At 44.6% G+C, this 16,778-nt stretch overlaps 1 protein-coding gene across 2 annotated transcripts in view; it reads left to right on the forward strand.

The window, feature by feature from the left end:
• The window catches only part of PAPSS2 (3'-phosphoadenosine 5'-phosphosulfate synthase 2), a 74,084-nt gene that overhangs the window by 30,334 nt on the left and 26,972 nt on the right, over nucleotides 1-16,778 (forward strand). For both annotated transcript variants that reach the window (XM_060241256.1, XM_060241257.1), the window contains exon 2: nucleotides 16,522-16,636. In XM_060241256.1, coding sequence (XP_060097239.1) covers nucleotides 16,522-16,636 — 115 coding nt within the window. The remainder of the gene's footprint in view (nucleotides 1-16,521; nucleotides 16,637-16,778) is intronic.

Here is a 16,778-nt window from a genome sequence, read left to right on the forward strand (position 1 = left end):
AATTTAGTCAGTGGGGAAAAAAGGCATGTCTTCCTGATTGTCCATAATGGCAGAATAAAATGTTTGTGTTCCCCTTGGCAGGGGCTGATTGCTGAACGATCCCTTGATAGGAGTGAAGCAGTTGTTTCCCCATCAGCCAGCTGTTTTCTTTCGCTGTTCCACTGGCGATTGTTCTTAAGTAAGAAAGTCTCTTTCAAGAACATCTCCACGGACTGCTGCACATTAGGGTTGCCAAGTCCAATTCAAGAAATATCTGGGGACTTTGGGGGTGGAACCAGGAGACTTTGGGGGTGGAGCCAGGAGACATTGGGGTGGAGCCAAGATCAAGGCTGTGACAAGCATAATTGAACTCCAAAGGGAGTTCTGGCCATCACATTTAAAGGGACGGCACACCTTTTGAATTCCTTCCTTCCATAGGAAATAATGAAGGATAGGGGCACCTTCTTTTGGGGCTCATAGAATTGGACCCCCTGGTCCAATCTTTTTGAAACTTGGGGGGTATTTTGGGGAGAGGCACTAGATGCTATGCTGAAAATTTGGTGCCTCTACTCCAAACAACAGCCCCCTCAGAGCCCCAGATACCCGCAGATCAATTCTCCATGATTTTCTATGGGAATAAATCTACATAGGGAATAATAGAGTTCTCAGCAGACATTTCCCTCCCCTCTCCCCGCTTTCTGACGACCCTGAAGCGGGGGGAGGGTCTTCAAACCGGGGGATCCCCTGCCCCCACCTGAGGATTGGCAACCCTAAACAGGCGGGATCAGCCAACTGCCATTTTGTGGGAGTAGGAGGCAGGCCTCGGTTTCAGTGGGAGCTCACAAGAGCACAGCTCCTGAACCTTTCTGAGAGTTCCACCTCCTCCTTCCCACCTTGTCCATTGAATAGTAGGTGCAACTGCATAATGACCCCTGGATGAACTCCACCACCTATTTTTCTACAAAACGACCCCAGGTAAGAGGGATCAGCCAACTGCCATTCTGCCAACTGCAGTGGAATGCATTGAAGCAGTTCTAAATTACCGTAATCTTAGTGACCATTTTTAGAACCACTTTGAAATGATCACAGAGCAATTAAACAGCTTTAGTATTACAATTTGAATTTGGAATTACGTTTTTTACAAGCATCATTTGTATGATCCAGTTTGAATTTATCACTTGTGTTATTCTGTTTTCTGTCTTTATTGTAGCATTAGCAAATGCCTTAAATGTTTTCATTGGTCCCTTAGGCCAGCAGGGCCTCACTGGAACAGGCCCAGGTTGATGTGTAATCACCCTCAGTGCTCAAGCAAATTTACTTTTAAATTCTTAAAATAATCTATTTTACACAAATTATAGCAATTTACTGAGGTCAGCCCTCCACCAGCAGCAGAAGTGGAGGGGAATAGTAGTATGAGCAATACTCTTATTGAAACAAATTTGGCAAATTCCTGTTAGAACAAACATGGATTTAACATGTCCCTTATATGCATCTGTTTGACGTATCTTGAAAACAGACAACTAAAACAAAATGATTTTAATAACCCCTTACAAAATTTCTCTGAAAGTTTATAGTTCCAAGAGCCTAATTTACTTCCTGGGCATTGTCATGTTAGTAGAGGGAATGGTTAGGTTTTATTATCACACAATTCTATAAGACTGGGTTATAATGTTTTTCATTAAACTGCTGACTCAGAATTGTGGGCCAAGTCTAGAACTGAACTGTGTGAATTTTTTTAACTTGGTGTTTTAAATGCATTTCCCTGCATATCAGGGAACTGTCCACAAAGTGTGTGGAGAAATGCTCTCCATCCAGGAACTGACAATTATTAGAACTGCTCTCTGTCAATCAATCAATCAACCAATCAATCAATCAAAACCTTTATTGGCAAAGAATAAAAAAGAACACATCATAATGGCCACAAATTTTAAATATACAAGGACAGACATTCCACCTAGGGTGACCATAATGTCTGAAGGCCAGCCAGGGACACCTTTTTGGGGGGGAAGGTAGGGGAAGTGACGTCATTTCCGGTGACGTCACTTCCGGTGACGTCATGCCACCGCCGGAAACAGGAAGTGACACCACTTCCTTGACATCATTTCCCCACGCCACCTGCCGGAAACGGGAAGTGACATCACTTCCTGTGACATCACTTCCCCCAAATGACATCATTTCCCCCAAATGCCACTGCCGGAAACAGGAAGTGACTTCACAGCACTTCCTGTGACGTCCCCAAAAATCCCCCAAATATCACCACCGGAAACAATTTTGTTCTCAAATCCTGTATATACTTCATCAGTATATGGGATAAGGCACTTTCTCAACTGTGCTGCATAATGCAGCCTATTTATTTTGTCCTGTTTGCTCTGTTGGCTCTATCTGCGCCACCTTCATCACTTTCGGGGTGTGGATCCCCCAGTGGGGTGGTCTCCCGACTCCCTCCGCCGGCTGTTTCTGATAGCCCTGCGCCCCCTCTTTCATTTGATATGTGTCCCGTGCGGGTGCCACCCTCCCGCCAGGAGATGCCGCAAAATGAGCCCCCTTGAGGCTTATGGCGGCAGGGCTCGGGGGAAGCGAGCTAGACTGCTGTTCTTTTGAGGGGTTATAGAGTGTTTCGAGCCCGTCCCTGTGGCATCGGTCCCATCATTGTGGGACCCAGGGGGCCGGTGCAGCGGCACGCCGAAGCAGCCTGTCACTAATAACACAGGTTGAGATGCAGGACAGGAACCCGGAAGTGACCGACAGGCTGCTTCAGCGTGCCGCTGCGCCGGCCCCCTTTCAGAAACAGCCGGCGGAGGGAGTCGCGAGACCACCCCACTGGGGGATCCACACCCCGAAAGTGATGAAGGTGGCGCAGATAGAGCCAACAGAGCAAACAGGACAAAATAAATAGGCTGCATTATGCAGCACAGTTGAGAAAGTGCCTTATCCCATATACTGATGAAGTAAATACAGGATCTGAGAACAAAATTGCACCAGAAGACACAAACACAAAGCTCCCTTACACTGAATCAGTGCTTGGGTCCACCAAAGTCAGTATTGTCCACTCCAGTCACAAACACAAAGCTCCCTTACACTGAATCAGTGCTTGGGTCCACCAAAGTCAGTATTGTCCACTCCAGTCACAAACACAAAGCTCCCTTACACTGAATCAGTGCTTGGGTCCACCAAAGTCAGTATTGTCACATAAGAACATAAGAGAAGCCCTGTTGGATCAGGCCAGTGGCCCATCCAGTCCAACACTCTGTGTCACATAAGAACATAAGAGAAGCCCTGTTGGATCAGGCCAGTGGCCCATCCAGTCCAACACTCTGTGTCACATAAGAACATAAGAGAAGCCCTGTTGGATCAGGCCAGTAGCCCATCCACTCCAACACACTGTGTCACATAACAACATAAGAGAAGCCCTGTTGGATCAGGCTAGTGGCCCATTAAGTCAGGAAGGGAGGAGGGAGGGAGGGAAGGAAGGGAGGGAGGGAAGGAAGGGAGGGAGAAAGGAAGGGAGGAGGGAGGGAAGGGAGGGAGGGAAGGAAGGAAGGAAGGAAGGAAGGGAGGAGGGAGGGAAGGAAGGGAGGAGGGAGGGAAGGGAGGGAGGGAGGGAAGGAAGAAAGGAAGGAAGGAAGGGAGGAGGGAAGGAAGGGAGGGAAGGGAGGGAGGGAAGGAAGGAGGGAAGGAAGGAGGGAGGGAAGGAAGGAAGGAGGGAAGGAAGGGAGGAGGGAGGGAAGGAAGGGAGGAGGGAGGGAAGGAAGGAGGGAAGGAAGGAGGGAAGGAAGGAAGGAAGGAAGGGAGGAGGGAGGGAAGGGAGGGAGGGAGGAAGGAGGGAAGGAAGAAAGGAAGGAAGGGAGGAGGGAGGGAAGGAAGGAAGAAAGGAAGGAAGGAGGGAGGGAGGGAGGGAGGAGGGAAGGAAAGAAGGAAGGCCAGCCGCCCCCCCCCCCGCTTTTGGCTTACCTTGATCCAGGGCGGTGGCGGCCTCTCCTCTGGGCTGCTGGCGGGGCTGGCAGCGGCTGCGGAGGCCGGGAAGGCGGCGGAGAGGCCGGGAAGGCGGCGGAGAGGCCGGGAAGGCGGCGGAGAGGCCGGGAAGGCGGCGGAGAGGCCGGCGCTGGTCTCTGGAGGGCGTCCAGGGACCAGCGCTGGCCTCTCCGCGGCCTCCGCTGGCCTCTGGAGGCCCTCCAGGCACCAGCGGCGGCCTCTCCGCTTCCGGCACTGGCCTCTGGAGGCCTCCAGGGACCAGCGCCGGCCTCTCCGCGGCCTCCGCGGGCCTCTGGAGGGCCTCCAGGGACCCGCGGGGGCCTCTCCACTGCCGGCGCTGGCCTCTGGAGGCCTCCAGGGACCAGCGCCGGCCTCTCCGCGGCCTCCGCGGGCCTCTGGAGGGCCTCCAGGGACCCGCGAGGGCCTCTCCGCGGCCTCCGCGGGCCTCTGGAGGCCCTCCAGGGACCCACGGGGGCCTCTCCACTGCCGGCGCTGGCCTCTGGAGGCCTCCAGGGACCAGCGCCGGCCTCTCCGCGGCCTCCACGGGCCTCTGGAGGCCCTCCAGGGACCCGCAGGGGCCTCTCCACTGCCGGCGCTGGCCTCTGGAGGCCTCCAGGGACCAGCGCCGGCTGCTCCGCGGCCTCCGCTGGTCGCTGGAGGCCCTCCAGAGTCTCTGGAGGGCCTCCAGCGACCAGCGGAGGCCGCAGAGAGGCCTCCGCCACTGCCGCCGGCGCCCGCGGCCCACTGCCTCCGGGGCTGGCTAAACCGGGACCTCTAAATGGTCCCGGTATAGCCAGCCCGGGAGGCGGGAATAGGGGGCCAGAACCGGGACATTCCCGGGCGCCCGGGACAGTCTGGCCACCCTAATTCCACCAGAGCTTTAGGACAAACATCCCACCTGAGCTTTAACCTTGCATGGTCTCTGTCCCTGGAAGGAACCCTGCTCCTATGGAGGTGGATGGCTTCCTGGACCCAGCCCTCCACCCAAGAATTCACCCCAATAGTTCAGTTTTTGAAACTGCTCTCTGTCCATGGACAGGAGCCCACCTTGGCAGAAGGAACCATCAAGCTCCCAGCACAGAGTACTCAAGCTCTGAGTTATGTTGATAGCATATGTCTCCACCATTTGCTAGTAAGCCACACCTAGAGCCTTAAAGCTTGGAAGACTAAAGTGGGAGAAGGAAACTTCTTCTTTTGGAACAGGAAGGTCATCCCAAGTGGGGAGAGAGAATATAAACACTCAGAACACAAAAGAGAGGGGGCTCTTCTATGATGGGCAGCTCTTTGGATGCACACCATCCACGATAGACTGAGGTTTCACTTTGGGACTTCATCTGGCCCATAAAGCAGAGGATAATGGAGAGGAGTCCCAACCTGGAGATTTAAGGTAATAATAAACTTGTTGCAACTTCAAGTAAAGCTACCTTGTCCTAAATTAAACATCATTTTAGAGGGCTAGGAGATCATGTGTTTTCACCTTTTCTTTGTTCTCTAACTCAGCCTAAAAGAAAGCTTGAACAGAATATGCATATTCTCTTATTCATTTGTCAGACTCTCTTATGATTTAGATTCTCTAAGTCTGATCTCTGGAAAATTACCACATCTATTCAGTCTTGCTATCTGAAGTGTGGTAATGGAAAGGGAACTCACCATCCTTGGAGCATCATCTCTGGAGCACGATAGCTCCATATTGTGAAGTCACACTGGATTTCACTATTATGCTGACTTGTAGAACCACAGCAGGAGGTGCAGCAGCTAGGTAGAGTTTGTAAATAACAGTACAGGTACAGAGTGTTAGCAATATGACTCAGTCTGGCAGGAGATACTTGTAAGCTGTTACCCAGCTTGTAAATGGCACCTGTGGGGGGAGAGGGGAAGGGGAATATTGCCAAATGGAGTTTTCAGGTGGCTGCAGCATTCTTCCAACCTCCTGAAAGTCCAACAAAAAGGAACAGGGAAACGGCTTGTGATTCCATTCTTTCACAAAGCATATTGCACTTTTCAAGCCCCTTTCTGTAATCCAGCCTCATTTACATTGCGTTCCTTTTCACACTTTTACTTCCCTTTAACCAGTCTTAAACTGTCCTTTATCATAGCTTGCTTCTCCCTCCACCATTGATGGATGGCATACTTTATGGATGTTCACTTTAGAATGAATAATTGTTTTAGCTCATACATTATCTTGGCTGTATTTTTCCTACAATCCTATTCTTCCGGCAGAGTGAGGAGAATGTTCATAAAATGAACTTCCATTGCCACAGTTGAACATCAAGGGCACATTAAAGCTCAGTTTTTAAAAGCTGAATTGTTGTTAGGAGGTGAAATGTCAGGTTTTGGCATTTAATTCTGTCTGTCTCCAACCTGAAAGACTGCTTGTTTGAGGTAACTAGGCTGCCTCTGTGGGACTCCTTGAAAAACGTTCCGTGCTACGGACCTCATGGAGTGGAAATATTGCTAGAGTGGTGCCAAAATTAACAGGTATCCAGTGCAAAGGTTGTACCAGTGGATGAAAGTGGTTTTTCCTCATTTTGCTCAAAGAGGACTGAATGAAAAATGAGATCTTGGGGCAGCAATTTGCCCTGGCAAGGGTAGGTAACCCTAGCTGAGGCCATGGAATCAATGAGGGTATTCTGTGTCACAATTTCAGACTGCTTGGTTTTAGACTACAAGGCGGTCTCTTGGCACTGGAGAGGCTGAGGAAGATTGCTGTTCAAATATAAACTGCCTGTTAAAGAATGCAGTGAATGAAAAGAACACATATGTGAATCACAGAGTGTGAAGGAACCTGAGGGAACATCTTGTCCTTGTTTCCTATCCCAAGGTTGGATGCCCTGTGTTAAATGTAAGCTGTATTGATGCTTCTCCATCATTTTCTTTAAAATCTCATATAAGGTTCCGTAGCTGCTGGTAGCCTGTTGCAGTGCCCATAGATTTTTTTTGTGAATTTTTTTTAAAAAAAGCCAAAGTCTTCTTCTAAGGAACATTTTGTCTTCCCTGCCTGGTCTCCATGGTATTCTAGTTTCACAATCCCAAGTTTTGTTTATGTACTTTTGAAAGATTTGAGTAGCAATTTGAGGTTTTATGTTTAACTCATTTATGCACTGGTGTTTTTGAAACTAGCTAAACTTTGTTTTGATTTTAAAGGGTAAACTGAAAATTTTGGGATGATTTCCTCTTCCATTTTGCAGAAGCAGAGTCTACATGGGTACATATGCAGGGAGATGAAATGAAGCAAAACTTTTAAAAGAAGCAATAAAGAGAAGTCACGTGGTATTTTAAATTATACATGATAGGACCTTTCCAGGGCTTTTTTTATATAGAAAAAGCCCAGCAGGAACTCATTTGCATATTAGGCCACATACCCCAGGAACCAAGCCAGCCAGAACTGTGTTCCTGTGCATTCCTGCTAAAAAAAAGCCCTGGACCTTTCTAACCTCTAATTCAACTGTCTATGTCTGTGAATGAAGAACCAGGAAAGAGTTACCAAAAAGCTGCAATGCTACATGGAATGATATGTACAACTAATGCCTTCATAGCAAGAGAATAAGGCCTGATTGAATTGTAATGTTGGTAGGACAAAAGGGCTTGCCCTTGGGACTTGGCATTTGCACAGCAGCTTGTTAAAACAGGGCTGCTACCTGTTCTAAGCAAACAAGCATGTTTAGTTAGCATGCCAGCACAATATGCACCTTGGCTATGGACCTTTGGCATGCTTTCTAAGCCTGCATTGCTACTTTGCATGGATAGCAGCCCAGTCTAAACAAGGTGCCCGCAGCTATAGGCTTTCCCCCCTAGCAGTGTTGCCTGAAAATCAGGCCTGGATGTGACAATAACTAAGGGTGCAGCAACAGCAACCATGGAATGTTGCAAAGCCAGCCAAAGCCATAAGATTAGATAATAAGGTGACCTGAGGAAGTCAACCCAGAAAGCAGCGTAAAGGTGGGGTGTAGGGTTGCCAGCCCCAAGGAAGTCACCGACATGAAATTTAAAATGAAATAACTAACCTCCTTTTGGTGTTTTCAATGTTACATTACTTCTATGAAATAGGAGTTGCAGATTATTCAGTGCTTTTTTATAAATGGAATAACAGAACAGTTGAAAATTAATGCTCATAATAGTACTATCACTTTAATGTTACAACGGGCACTCTTATTGCAGTTATAAAAAAGCATTGAAGAACCTGCAATTTCTATTTCATAGAAGAAATGTAACATTGAAAACATCAAAAGTGGGTTATTTATTTCATTTTATATTTCATTTCAGTGCACAACTGTGTATTGCTGTGCATTTGGATATTCATTGTATAATTTTTTAGATATTTGTCTTTGAAGATACTGATGAAGACCTGATGAAGGCTTAAGAAATGGGGAGTTGGATCCACCCACCCATCCCCACTGTCTTGTCATCTTGTTTTCTGCTCCAGAGAGCTTGGTTCATTCAGAGACATACGGGGCATTTCATTTGTATTACATGAGTTTTTGTTTATGTTTTGAATTTTTTTAAATATTGTACTAGTGTTTGAATACCATTGTATAAGAAATATTCTACATATTATTTGGCATAGGATTTATTTCTATAGTAATATCAACACAACATATTTATACAATAAAGACAATTCTTTTTTTTCTTTTCAAGGCGCTATTATTGTTAAGCTTTCCACACGGTGGTCCTCTTTTGTTATTAAAATCTCCAGGTGGCGGCTGGAAATCTCCTGGGATCACAACTGCTCTCCAGTTGACAGAGATCCGTTCCCCTGGGGAAAATGGCATCATTGAAAGTGGAATCTACAGCATTATACCCAAAAGAAGTTCCTCCCTTCCTCAAACCCACACCTTCCCTGGCTCCAATGCCAAAATCTCCAGGAATTTCCCACCCCAGACCTGACACCCTAGAGAAGTGGTAGCCTCTTGTGCTGCCACTATCCATCCACCCACTCCAATGACGTCCCTACTTGAGTGCTGAAGAGATAATCTTCCTTGCTCCCTGTCCTCTTTAAAAGCCATTTTCGCATACCATATTCTTTTACGAACATTCATTGTCAAGGCAGTCAAAATAGTGCACATACTCTTGTGGTACTCTTGTAAACGATCAGGGAGGCCTACAGGAGGCCATAGGTAAGGAAGGTTATCTCCTCTACCTGATGTAGGCTTCCCAACCCTCCCACCCTGGCGGGGGACCCCAGGATTACCACCCTCTTCCCCCGCTCCCCCAAAAAACGGAAGCGGGGGGAGGGGGTAGAAACGGCGCCGGGGAGCATGGCCAGCCGCCGCATCCCGGAGCTGGCGAGGCCGTTGTGCCGCTGCTGCCCCCTCCCCTCCTACCGCAGCTGCTCCTCCGAGATGAGCCCAGGCTGAGCCCATCTCAGAGGAGCAGCCAAGAGGCAGCAGCAGCGCAGGGGAGGGCGAGGCAGGCCAGGAGCATGGCGAGCCGTGAATCCGGGCCCTTCTAGGACCCAGACTCGCGGCTCGCCACGCCCCCGGCCCGCCTCCACCCCCCCTCCGCTTTCACCCCAGAGGCAGAGCGGGCGAGGCGGCAGTGGCGCGGCGGCCTCTTCTCCACTCGCCGTGGCTGCTCCTCCGAGATGGGCTCAGGTTGAGCCCATCTCGGAGGAGCAACCACGGCGAGCGGAGAAGAGGCGTCAGCTGCGCAAGGGCGGCTCGCCATTTCCCCCCCTCCCCCCTAGCTCCACCCCCAAAGTCTCCTGGCTCCACCCCCAAAGTCCCCAGATATTTTGGGGGTTGGACTTGGGAACCCTAACCTGATGTATGGGGTTGGGAGCCTCAGCAGTGAGGTGTGGGAAAGAGGACAGTCCCAGCCACCACAAGTGATAAAACACTGAGCCAATGTGGCTCCCTCATCCTTTTCACAGCCTTTAGCACACTTTTAAGAAACCAAGGAAACTTCCCTCAGTTCTCCTGTGGTAAACTATGCTTCTGCATTCAGTCACCCTCAGGCTTCAACAGAATGAAAATGCACATTGATCACTATCAGACTTTTCATGTTTATATATTTAATACATAATTTATTTAATGTATAACCCTCCTTTCTTGCTGAGACTCAAGGCAGATGAATGCATGACATTCATAATACATATGAATGTATTTTTCCATTTGGAAAGCTAAATTTTGTTATATAATTAAAATTACATAACAGTGTTCTTAAGATCTAAGTCAACAAGCTTCAAGAAACACATTATTTCTGGCAGAGCACATATTTTTGTATTTGTAATCTGAATCTTGTTTGTAATCTAGATCTGGAATTATTTCGAGGCCCTCTCTTCAGATATTTGCTATGACGTTTTTGGCTATGCTCTAGTTGCTTTTTTTGGTATTATTTTTGAGGTTTGGCTTCCAATCCCATTTTTAAGATCCTGGACAATTATGGATTAAGGTCATATTTCCTATTATACAATTAAAACTTGCATAACCCCTAATCAACTTGCATAACCCCTGATCAACTTACCCAGACTGGGGGGGAAAAATCACAGCACTGGTGTATGGTATCTGCAAGCCTGACAGGAAGATTTCAGAATTTTAGCACTAAAACTACAAAGGGATTTCTTTGGAGGAAGAAATGAGATGCAGATTCACTCTACACAAAAGATAGTTGTCTAAGGAGTCTTGTCTCTTTAAGAATGATACAGCAAAACATGAACTAAGAAAAAAAGAGCTCAGGTTGGAATTTATTGTGAGCTAAAGAATTCTAATACTGTACACATTTTTGTGAATATACTGGGGAAATTTGTGGTATCTTTAAATTCAACCTTCTTATGGAACTGCATAATAAGATACTGATTTGAGTTGGCATTTGGAAAATGATAACGTTTAGGTTAGGGTTTCCAGTTCTTGAGGGGCAGAGTCTTGGGAGGCAGTTCATGACATAGAAAACACTCTTCAAGCAGCCATTTTCTCTAGGAGAAACTATTCCTGTCATCTGGAGATCAGCTGTAATTTCAAGAGATCTCCAGGTCTTACCTGGAGGTTGGTAACTTTTGGGAGCTGCTATAGTATAGTAGTAAAGAGTTTGAGCTGAGAAGTCTCCATTTCAAATTTCTTCTGTTTAGCGTTTGCCAAGCCCATGGCCTGGTTCAGAAATCACAATCAACCTTGGTTTGGTATGAATTAAGTTGTATTCAAGTGCTCCCTTTACAGTATTGTTTTGTGACTGCAGAGCCTCTCTTGCCTCTTGGTTTATGGCAATTGTCGTTTGGTGTGGCATGTAAACTGTGTGAATTGTTAATGATTACAAACCACGATTTGCTTTTAAAACCAGAAGTGGAAACCACAGTTTGAAATGGTTTCTACATCTGGCTTAGAGGAAAATTGCAATTGGCAGTAACCATAGTTTGTACAGTCAAAAATCATGACAAACTATAAGGAGACAAGAGGAGAAGGAAGCATGCAATACATACTCACAAAAGGAAGAGCAGGATTTGTTGTGTTGTCCAAATTAGCCAGCATCTTAGCCTCAGTGTCAGGGATGCCACCCTCAGGTGGGACCTGGGGATCTCTTGGAATTACAGGTCATCTCCAGACTACAGAGATCAGTTCCACTGGAGAAAATGAATACTTTGGAGTGGGGACTCGATGATATTGTATCCCACTGAAGTCCCTGTCCTCCCCAGGCACCATCCCCAAATCTCCAAGAGTTTCCCAAACTGAATCTGATAACCCAACCCCTGCCATTCCCCATCAGTGGCCAAGGGGGACCTGACAACCTTACCTCAGTTACTGCACCTACAATATGGGGATAACAATGTTGACTGACTATCCAGAGTGGTTGTAAAAATTACTGAGACAGTGTATGTGACACACTATGCTTCTCACTGTTGTAAGGTTCACAATAGTACTGCCATTATTATTAATATTAAATAATCTAAATACTGGAAAGAATTGCAGCCTAAATAATGAATATATCCAGGGCGCTTTTTTTTTTTTAGAAAAAGCCCAGCAGGAAGCTATTTGCATATTCGGCCACACCCACTGACACCAAGCCAGCCAGAACTGCATTCCTGCTCAGAAAAAGCCCTGAATATATCTGTGGTTTGTTTTACGTGAGATGCCTTTTTAAAAGGCAAGCATTTTTTGTGAAAGGAAAACATGTTTCCACTCTTGATTATCAGATAATGTTGATTTAGGCTAGAACAGCCAATAAGACCATATGTTTACTAATCCTTTTCCTGTAAGGAGTTATTTAGCCCATTTTAAGTTAATGATCCAGCAAACAAACAAACAAAATTAACAGGTTCTTTTGTGCATAAGATTAAATAATTGTCATTTCACATCTTTTCTTTGCTCAGGACTTCCAAGGGAGGAAAATGTCAAGCTGAGCTGCTTCTCATTACGGGAGCAGGCTGGAACTTCTGTTCGGGGTTGTGGAAGGCAATTTAATGCCTACTACCTACTTTTCTCAGTCAGAGATTAGTCCAAGATATGCACAGGAAACTTTGAGGAGATTTACCTTGGCTAAAAGGGAGTCCTGGGTGGGGGGGGGGCTCCTTTGAGGCTTTGAGGTCTCAGGGAAGAGTTGCATTTTCATCATCTGCAGAAGTTTTCAGAGTCATTTATTTGACATAAGCTCGACAGGATCCTAACCTTCTTGGACATTGCTAAACATCTAAAGCTTTGCAAGACCAGTGGGAACTTGGATAATTGGAAGAAAAGGTACAGATTACTTAGCCGCCCTGAGCCTGCTTCGGCGGGGGAGGGCGGAATACAAATAAAATTTTACCTTACCTTACCTTACCATCTTTCATTCTGGAATTATTTACAGCTTAATCAAACAAATTTAAAAGGTGGGAAAGGAAAATCTGGAAAGTTTGGAAGAAGAGGGGAGGAAGAGGTGAAATTTGGACTTTATAAATATAAAGGACAGTGTTAAAAAGTGGAAAGGAATTTATTGTTTAGTCTACTTGCTTTTTTGAAAAAAGGAGCATCATCGTCACATTGCACAGACCTGCAGCACATTCAAGCAAGACAGGAAGTACGTCAAGTATCGTGAGATCTCCTTACCAGTGTGAATGAGACTTCGTGGCAACAAAAGCAGGAAGTATTGGAAGGAAAACCTACTCTAGGAATATATACCATTGAGAAACATCGGCGGCCATTGCTGGGAGGTCAAAATAAAAACAATGTTTTTAAAGAATTCAGGACATTAAAAATTGTTTAAAAAAATTATGAGAAGTTATGGCGTAAAATGGATGAAGACATGCTAAAATGGAACAAACTTAATTTGTCATTGTTGGGTAGAATAGCTGCAATTAAAATGAATATCTTACCAAGAATAATGTATTTGTTTCAAACTATTCCTATTGTGAAGGATGGCAAACAATTTGATAAATGGCGAAGGAAAATCTCAGAATTTGTGTGGGCTGGGAAGAAACCAAGGATTAAAATGAAAATTTTGACAGATGCAAAAGAGAGAGGTGGGTTTCAACTACTGAATTTAAAATTATATCAGGAAGCAGTTTGTTTAGTGTGGATGAAAGAATGGATAACATTGTTAAATAAAAAACTTTTAGTGCTGGAAGGTCACGGAAATAAATTTGGCTGGCACGCATATTTGTATTATGGAAAAAAGAAGATGGACAGTTTTTTCTATGACCATTATATAAGAAATAATTTGTTAAATACATGGATGAAATACAAGAAATATGGAGATGAGAGAAGACCGTTATGGATAGTGCCAGCTGAAGTAATAAAAATAACAGCTGAGATAGGCGAAGAAAAGTGGTTGTCATATAATCAATTATTAAAAATACAAAGTGGCAAATAGAACTGAAAACTGCTGAAGAGTTGTATCATAAATATGATTGGTTTCAAAGAGCTTGGTGGAGAATGATATTAAAACTGAAGGAATAAGGAAAGAGCAAACAGAAATGAAAAAATTTCTGCTTGGAGACAATGATAAATTAATTTCAAAAGTATATAAATTACTTCTACAATGGTCTACAGAGGATGAAGTAGTGAAATATCAAATGATTAAATGGGCAATTAATGTAAATAAAGAAATACAGATGGAAACTTGGGAATATTTGTGGAAGAACTCTATGAAACTTTCAACATGTCAAAGTATTAAAGAAAACTGTTTTAAGATGATGTATAGATGGTATATGACTCCTAAAAAATTGGCAAAGATGAATAACAAGATGCCAGACAGATGTTGTAAATGTAAAAAGCATGAAGGTTCTTTCTACCATATGTGGTGGACTTGTGAAAGAGCTAAAATGTTTTGGCAGATGATTCAGCAAGAGATTTCTAAGATCTTGGGATATGAGTTTAATAAAGTTGCAGAGACTTTTTTGTTGGGATTACAAATGGGAAAATTTCCAAAAGAAGATAGAACTTTAATCTGGTACTTGCTCTCAGCTGCTAGGATATTGTATGCGCAGTTGTGGAAGCAAGAAAAAATACCAGAGAAATGGGATTGGATTATAAAAGTTATGACATGGAGTGAAATGGACAAATTAACAAAAATATTAAGAGACTATGATTTGGACGTTTTTAAGACAGAGTGGAAAAAGTTTAGAAGATATGTAGAAAAAGAGTGAAAAATAAAAGGACATTGGACAATTTTTGATAATGATTAGGTTTTAAAAAGAAGAATATAAATTTTTGTTTTAATAGTTAAGGGTACCTTTAAATATTTGCTTTTTGAGTAAATAACACTGGCGGGGGTCAAGTAACAGGGGGAAGGGTGGGTAGAAAGTAATGTATGGGATAGATAAAAGAAGTTTTTAAAGATGTAAGATATAGATTTATTACCATATGTTACCAATAAAAATTGTTTTAATAAAAAAAACCGCATCTTTTCTTTGCCCTGTTGGTTTTCCTCCTCTTCCAGCTAATCAAACTAACATTGCCATCAGTGGTTTAAACTTCCAATCTGCACACCTCAGCAACCTGAAGATCTGCTCCTAAGGGGAGGCGTTGTGGTTCTGTGAATTGGTTCTGTCTAACATGCAAAAGAACTCAGGGTCAATCTTTGGCATCTCCAGTTAAAAGGACTGGGCAGTAGGTGATGTGAAAGGCCTCTCCCTGAGACTCTAGAGTGCTGCTGATAGTCTGAGTAGAAAATATTGACCTTCAGTGCTTATTTTGTAAAAAAAGTCCAGCAGAAGCTCATATTAGGCCACACCACCTGGCCTGGGAGTATGTGGCTGCCACATGGTGGGTCGGGCCAGCTGGAGCCCTGGCCAGTCCAGGTGGAGCTCTGCTCCTGTGGGCTCCGCCGGAAAAAAAAGTCCTGCTGACCTTGTTGGACCAATGATCTGATTCAGTACAAGGGAGCTTAATGTGTTCATGCACGTGCCATACTATCCTGCCACTAGCTGGGGCAGACTGGGGCCTTTTGCTGCTCCCTCTCAGGGAATGCTTGCCCGGTACCGTCTTTGGTATCTTTTAGAAACCAGGAAAGGTCTGATCTGTTTGAGTTTTTGCTGAGCAGGTCCCCAACTCTCCAGCTTTCCGAATTTTACGTGCTTTGCCACTTCCTCAGATTTTATCAAGAGATTTTCTGTGCTAATAATAGGTCCCAATAACTCCAACTTGCCTGTAAAAATTTACTGTAAAATGGAATCATGGAGGGGGGCAAACTTAGGAACTTAAAAATTGTTCTCAATTCAATTGAATCAATGGAAAAATCAGTCTCTTGTGACAATACCGGGGCCAATACTCAGCTTAGAGGTAACACTGACTGGGGCTTAACTTTAAATGTTGCTGTTATAGTTTTTAGTTTAATATTTATGTTTTATATTGTGTGTGAATGTATATAAGTGTTCGTGTATGTATAGGTTTTATTGTGAGTTGCTTTGTGTGGTTGTTAGGCAGAAAGGTGATATATTATAATAAATAAATAAGTAGATGCAATCGTGAGTAGAGAAGCTAGATTGTCACTTGAAACTGACAGACTTGAACCTTAGTCTGTGAATGGACTTCCTCAGGGGTGGAATTCTAGCAGGAACTCCTTTGCATATTAGACCACACACCCCTGATGTAGCCAATCCTCCAAGAGCTTACAAGGCTCTTTTTTGTAAGCTCTTGGAGGTTTGGCTACATTAGGGGGGTATGGCCTAATATGCAAAGCAGCTCCTGCTAGAATTCCACCCCTGGACTTCCTGATTAATAAGTCTCCTAGTTGTGCTATCATAGTTTAGTCTACAGAGGGTATCATGTCTGCCTTGGGATTATCTAGACAATTTGTGATAAATTTGGAAGGGAAGTTAATAGTTCTCCAATCAGACTTTATTGCAACAAAACCCAGAAGGGAAATTGATTGACTCCCTCAGTATACAGGAAAAAAACATAACTCTGTAAATTATGATGGGGGTGGTGGTCCCCCAAAGCAGTCTGACTGTGCACAGTCCAGGATGCAGAGTGTAATAAACAGCTGAGAGTCACTTAAGGAGGACAGTGCAAAATTGGCCTGCTCAAGTCCCTTAGAATTTACAGAATTCATGAGAGGGAGATTTGGGGAAAGGGGAGATTTCCAAATGTCTTGCTTGAATTTATTTTTGGTTATTGTCAATCACATCAATAAATAGTTTTCTCCTGTTTTTGTATGTACCTTTAGAATCTTCAGAAATCAACTAATGTGGTGTACCAAGCCCATCATGTTAGCAGAAGCAAGAGAGGACAAGTTGTGGGAACAAGAGGTGGCTTCAGAGGCTGTACGGTGTGGCTAACAGGTATTGCATTCCTGATTAATTTAGTAAACTAACACTGGACAGAGTTCTTTCTTGCCATTACATTTGCACTGGGGGGGAAATGAAAATTGCAGACATAAAACATAACATAAGAGAAGCCATGTTGGATCAGATTAATGGTCCA

Source organism: Heteronotia binoei, chromosome 6 (assembly GCF_032191835.1).
Source record: "Heteronotia binoei isolate CCM8104 ecotype False Entrance Well chromosome 6, APGP_CSIRO_Hbin_v1, whole genome shotgun sequence".
Taxonomy (NCBI): domain Eukaryota; kingdom Metazoa; phylum Chordata; class Lepidosauria; order Squamata; family Gekkonidae; genus Heteronotia; species Heteronotia binoei.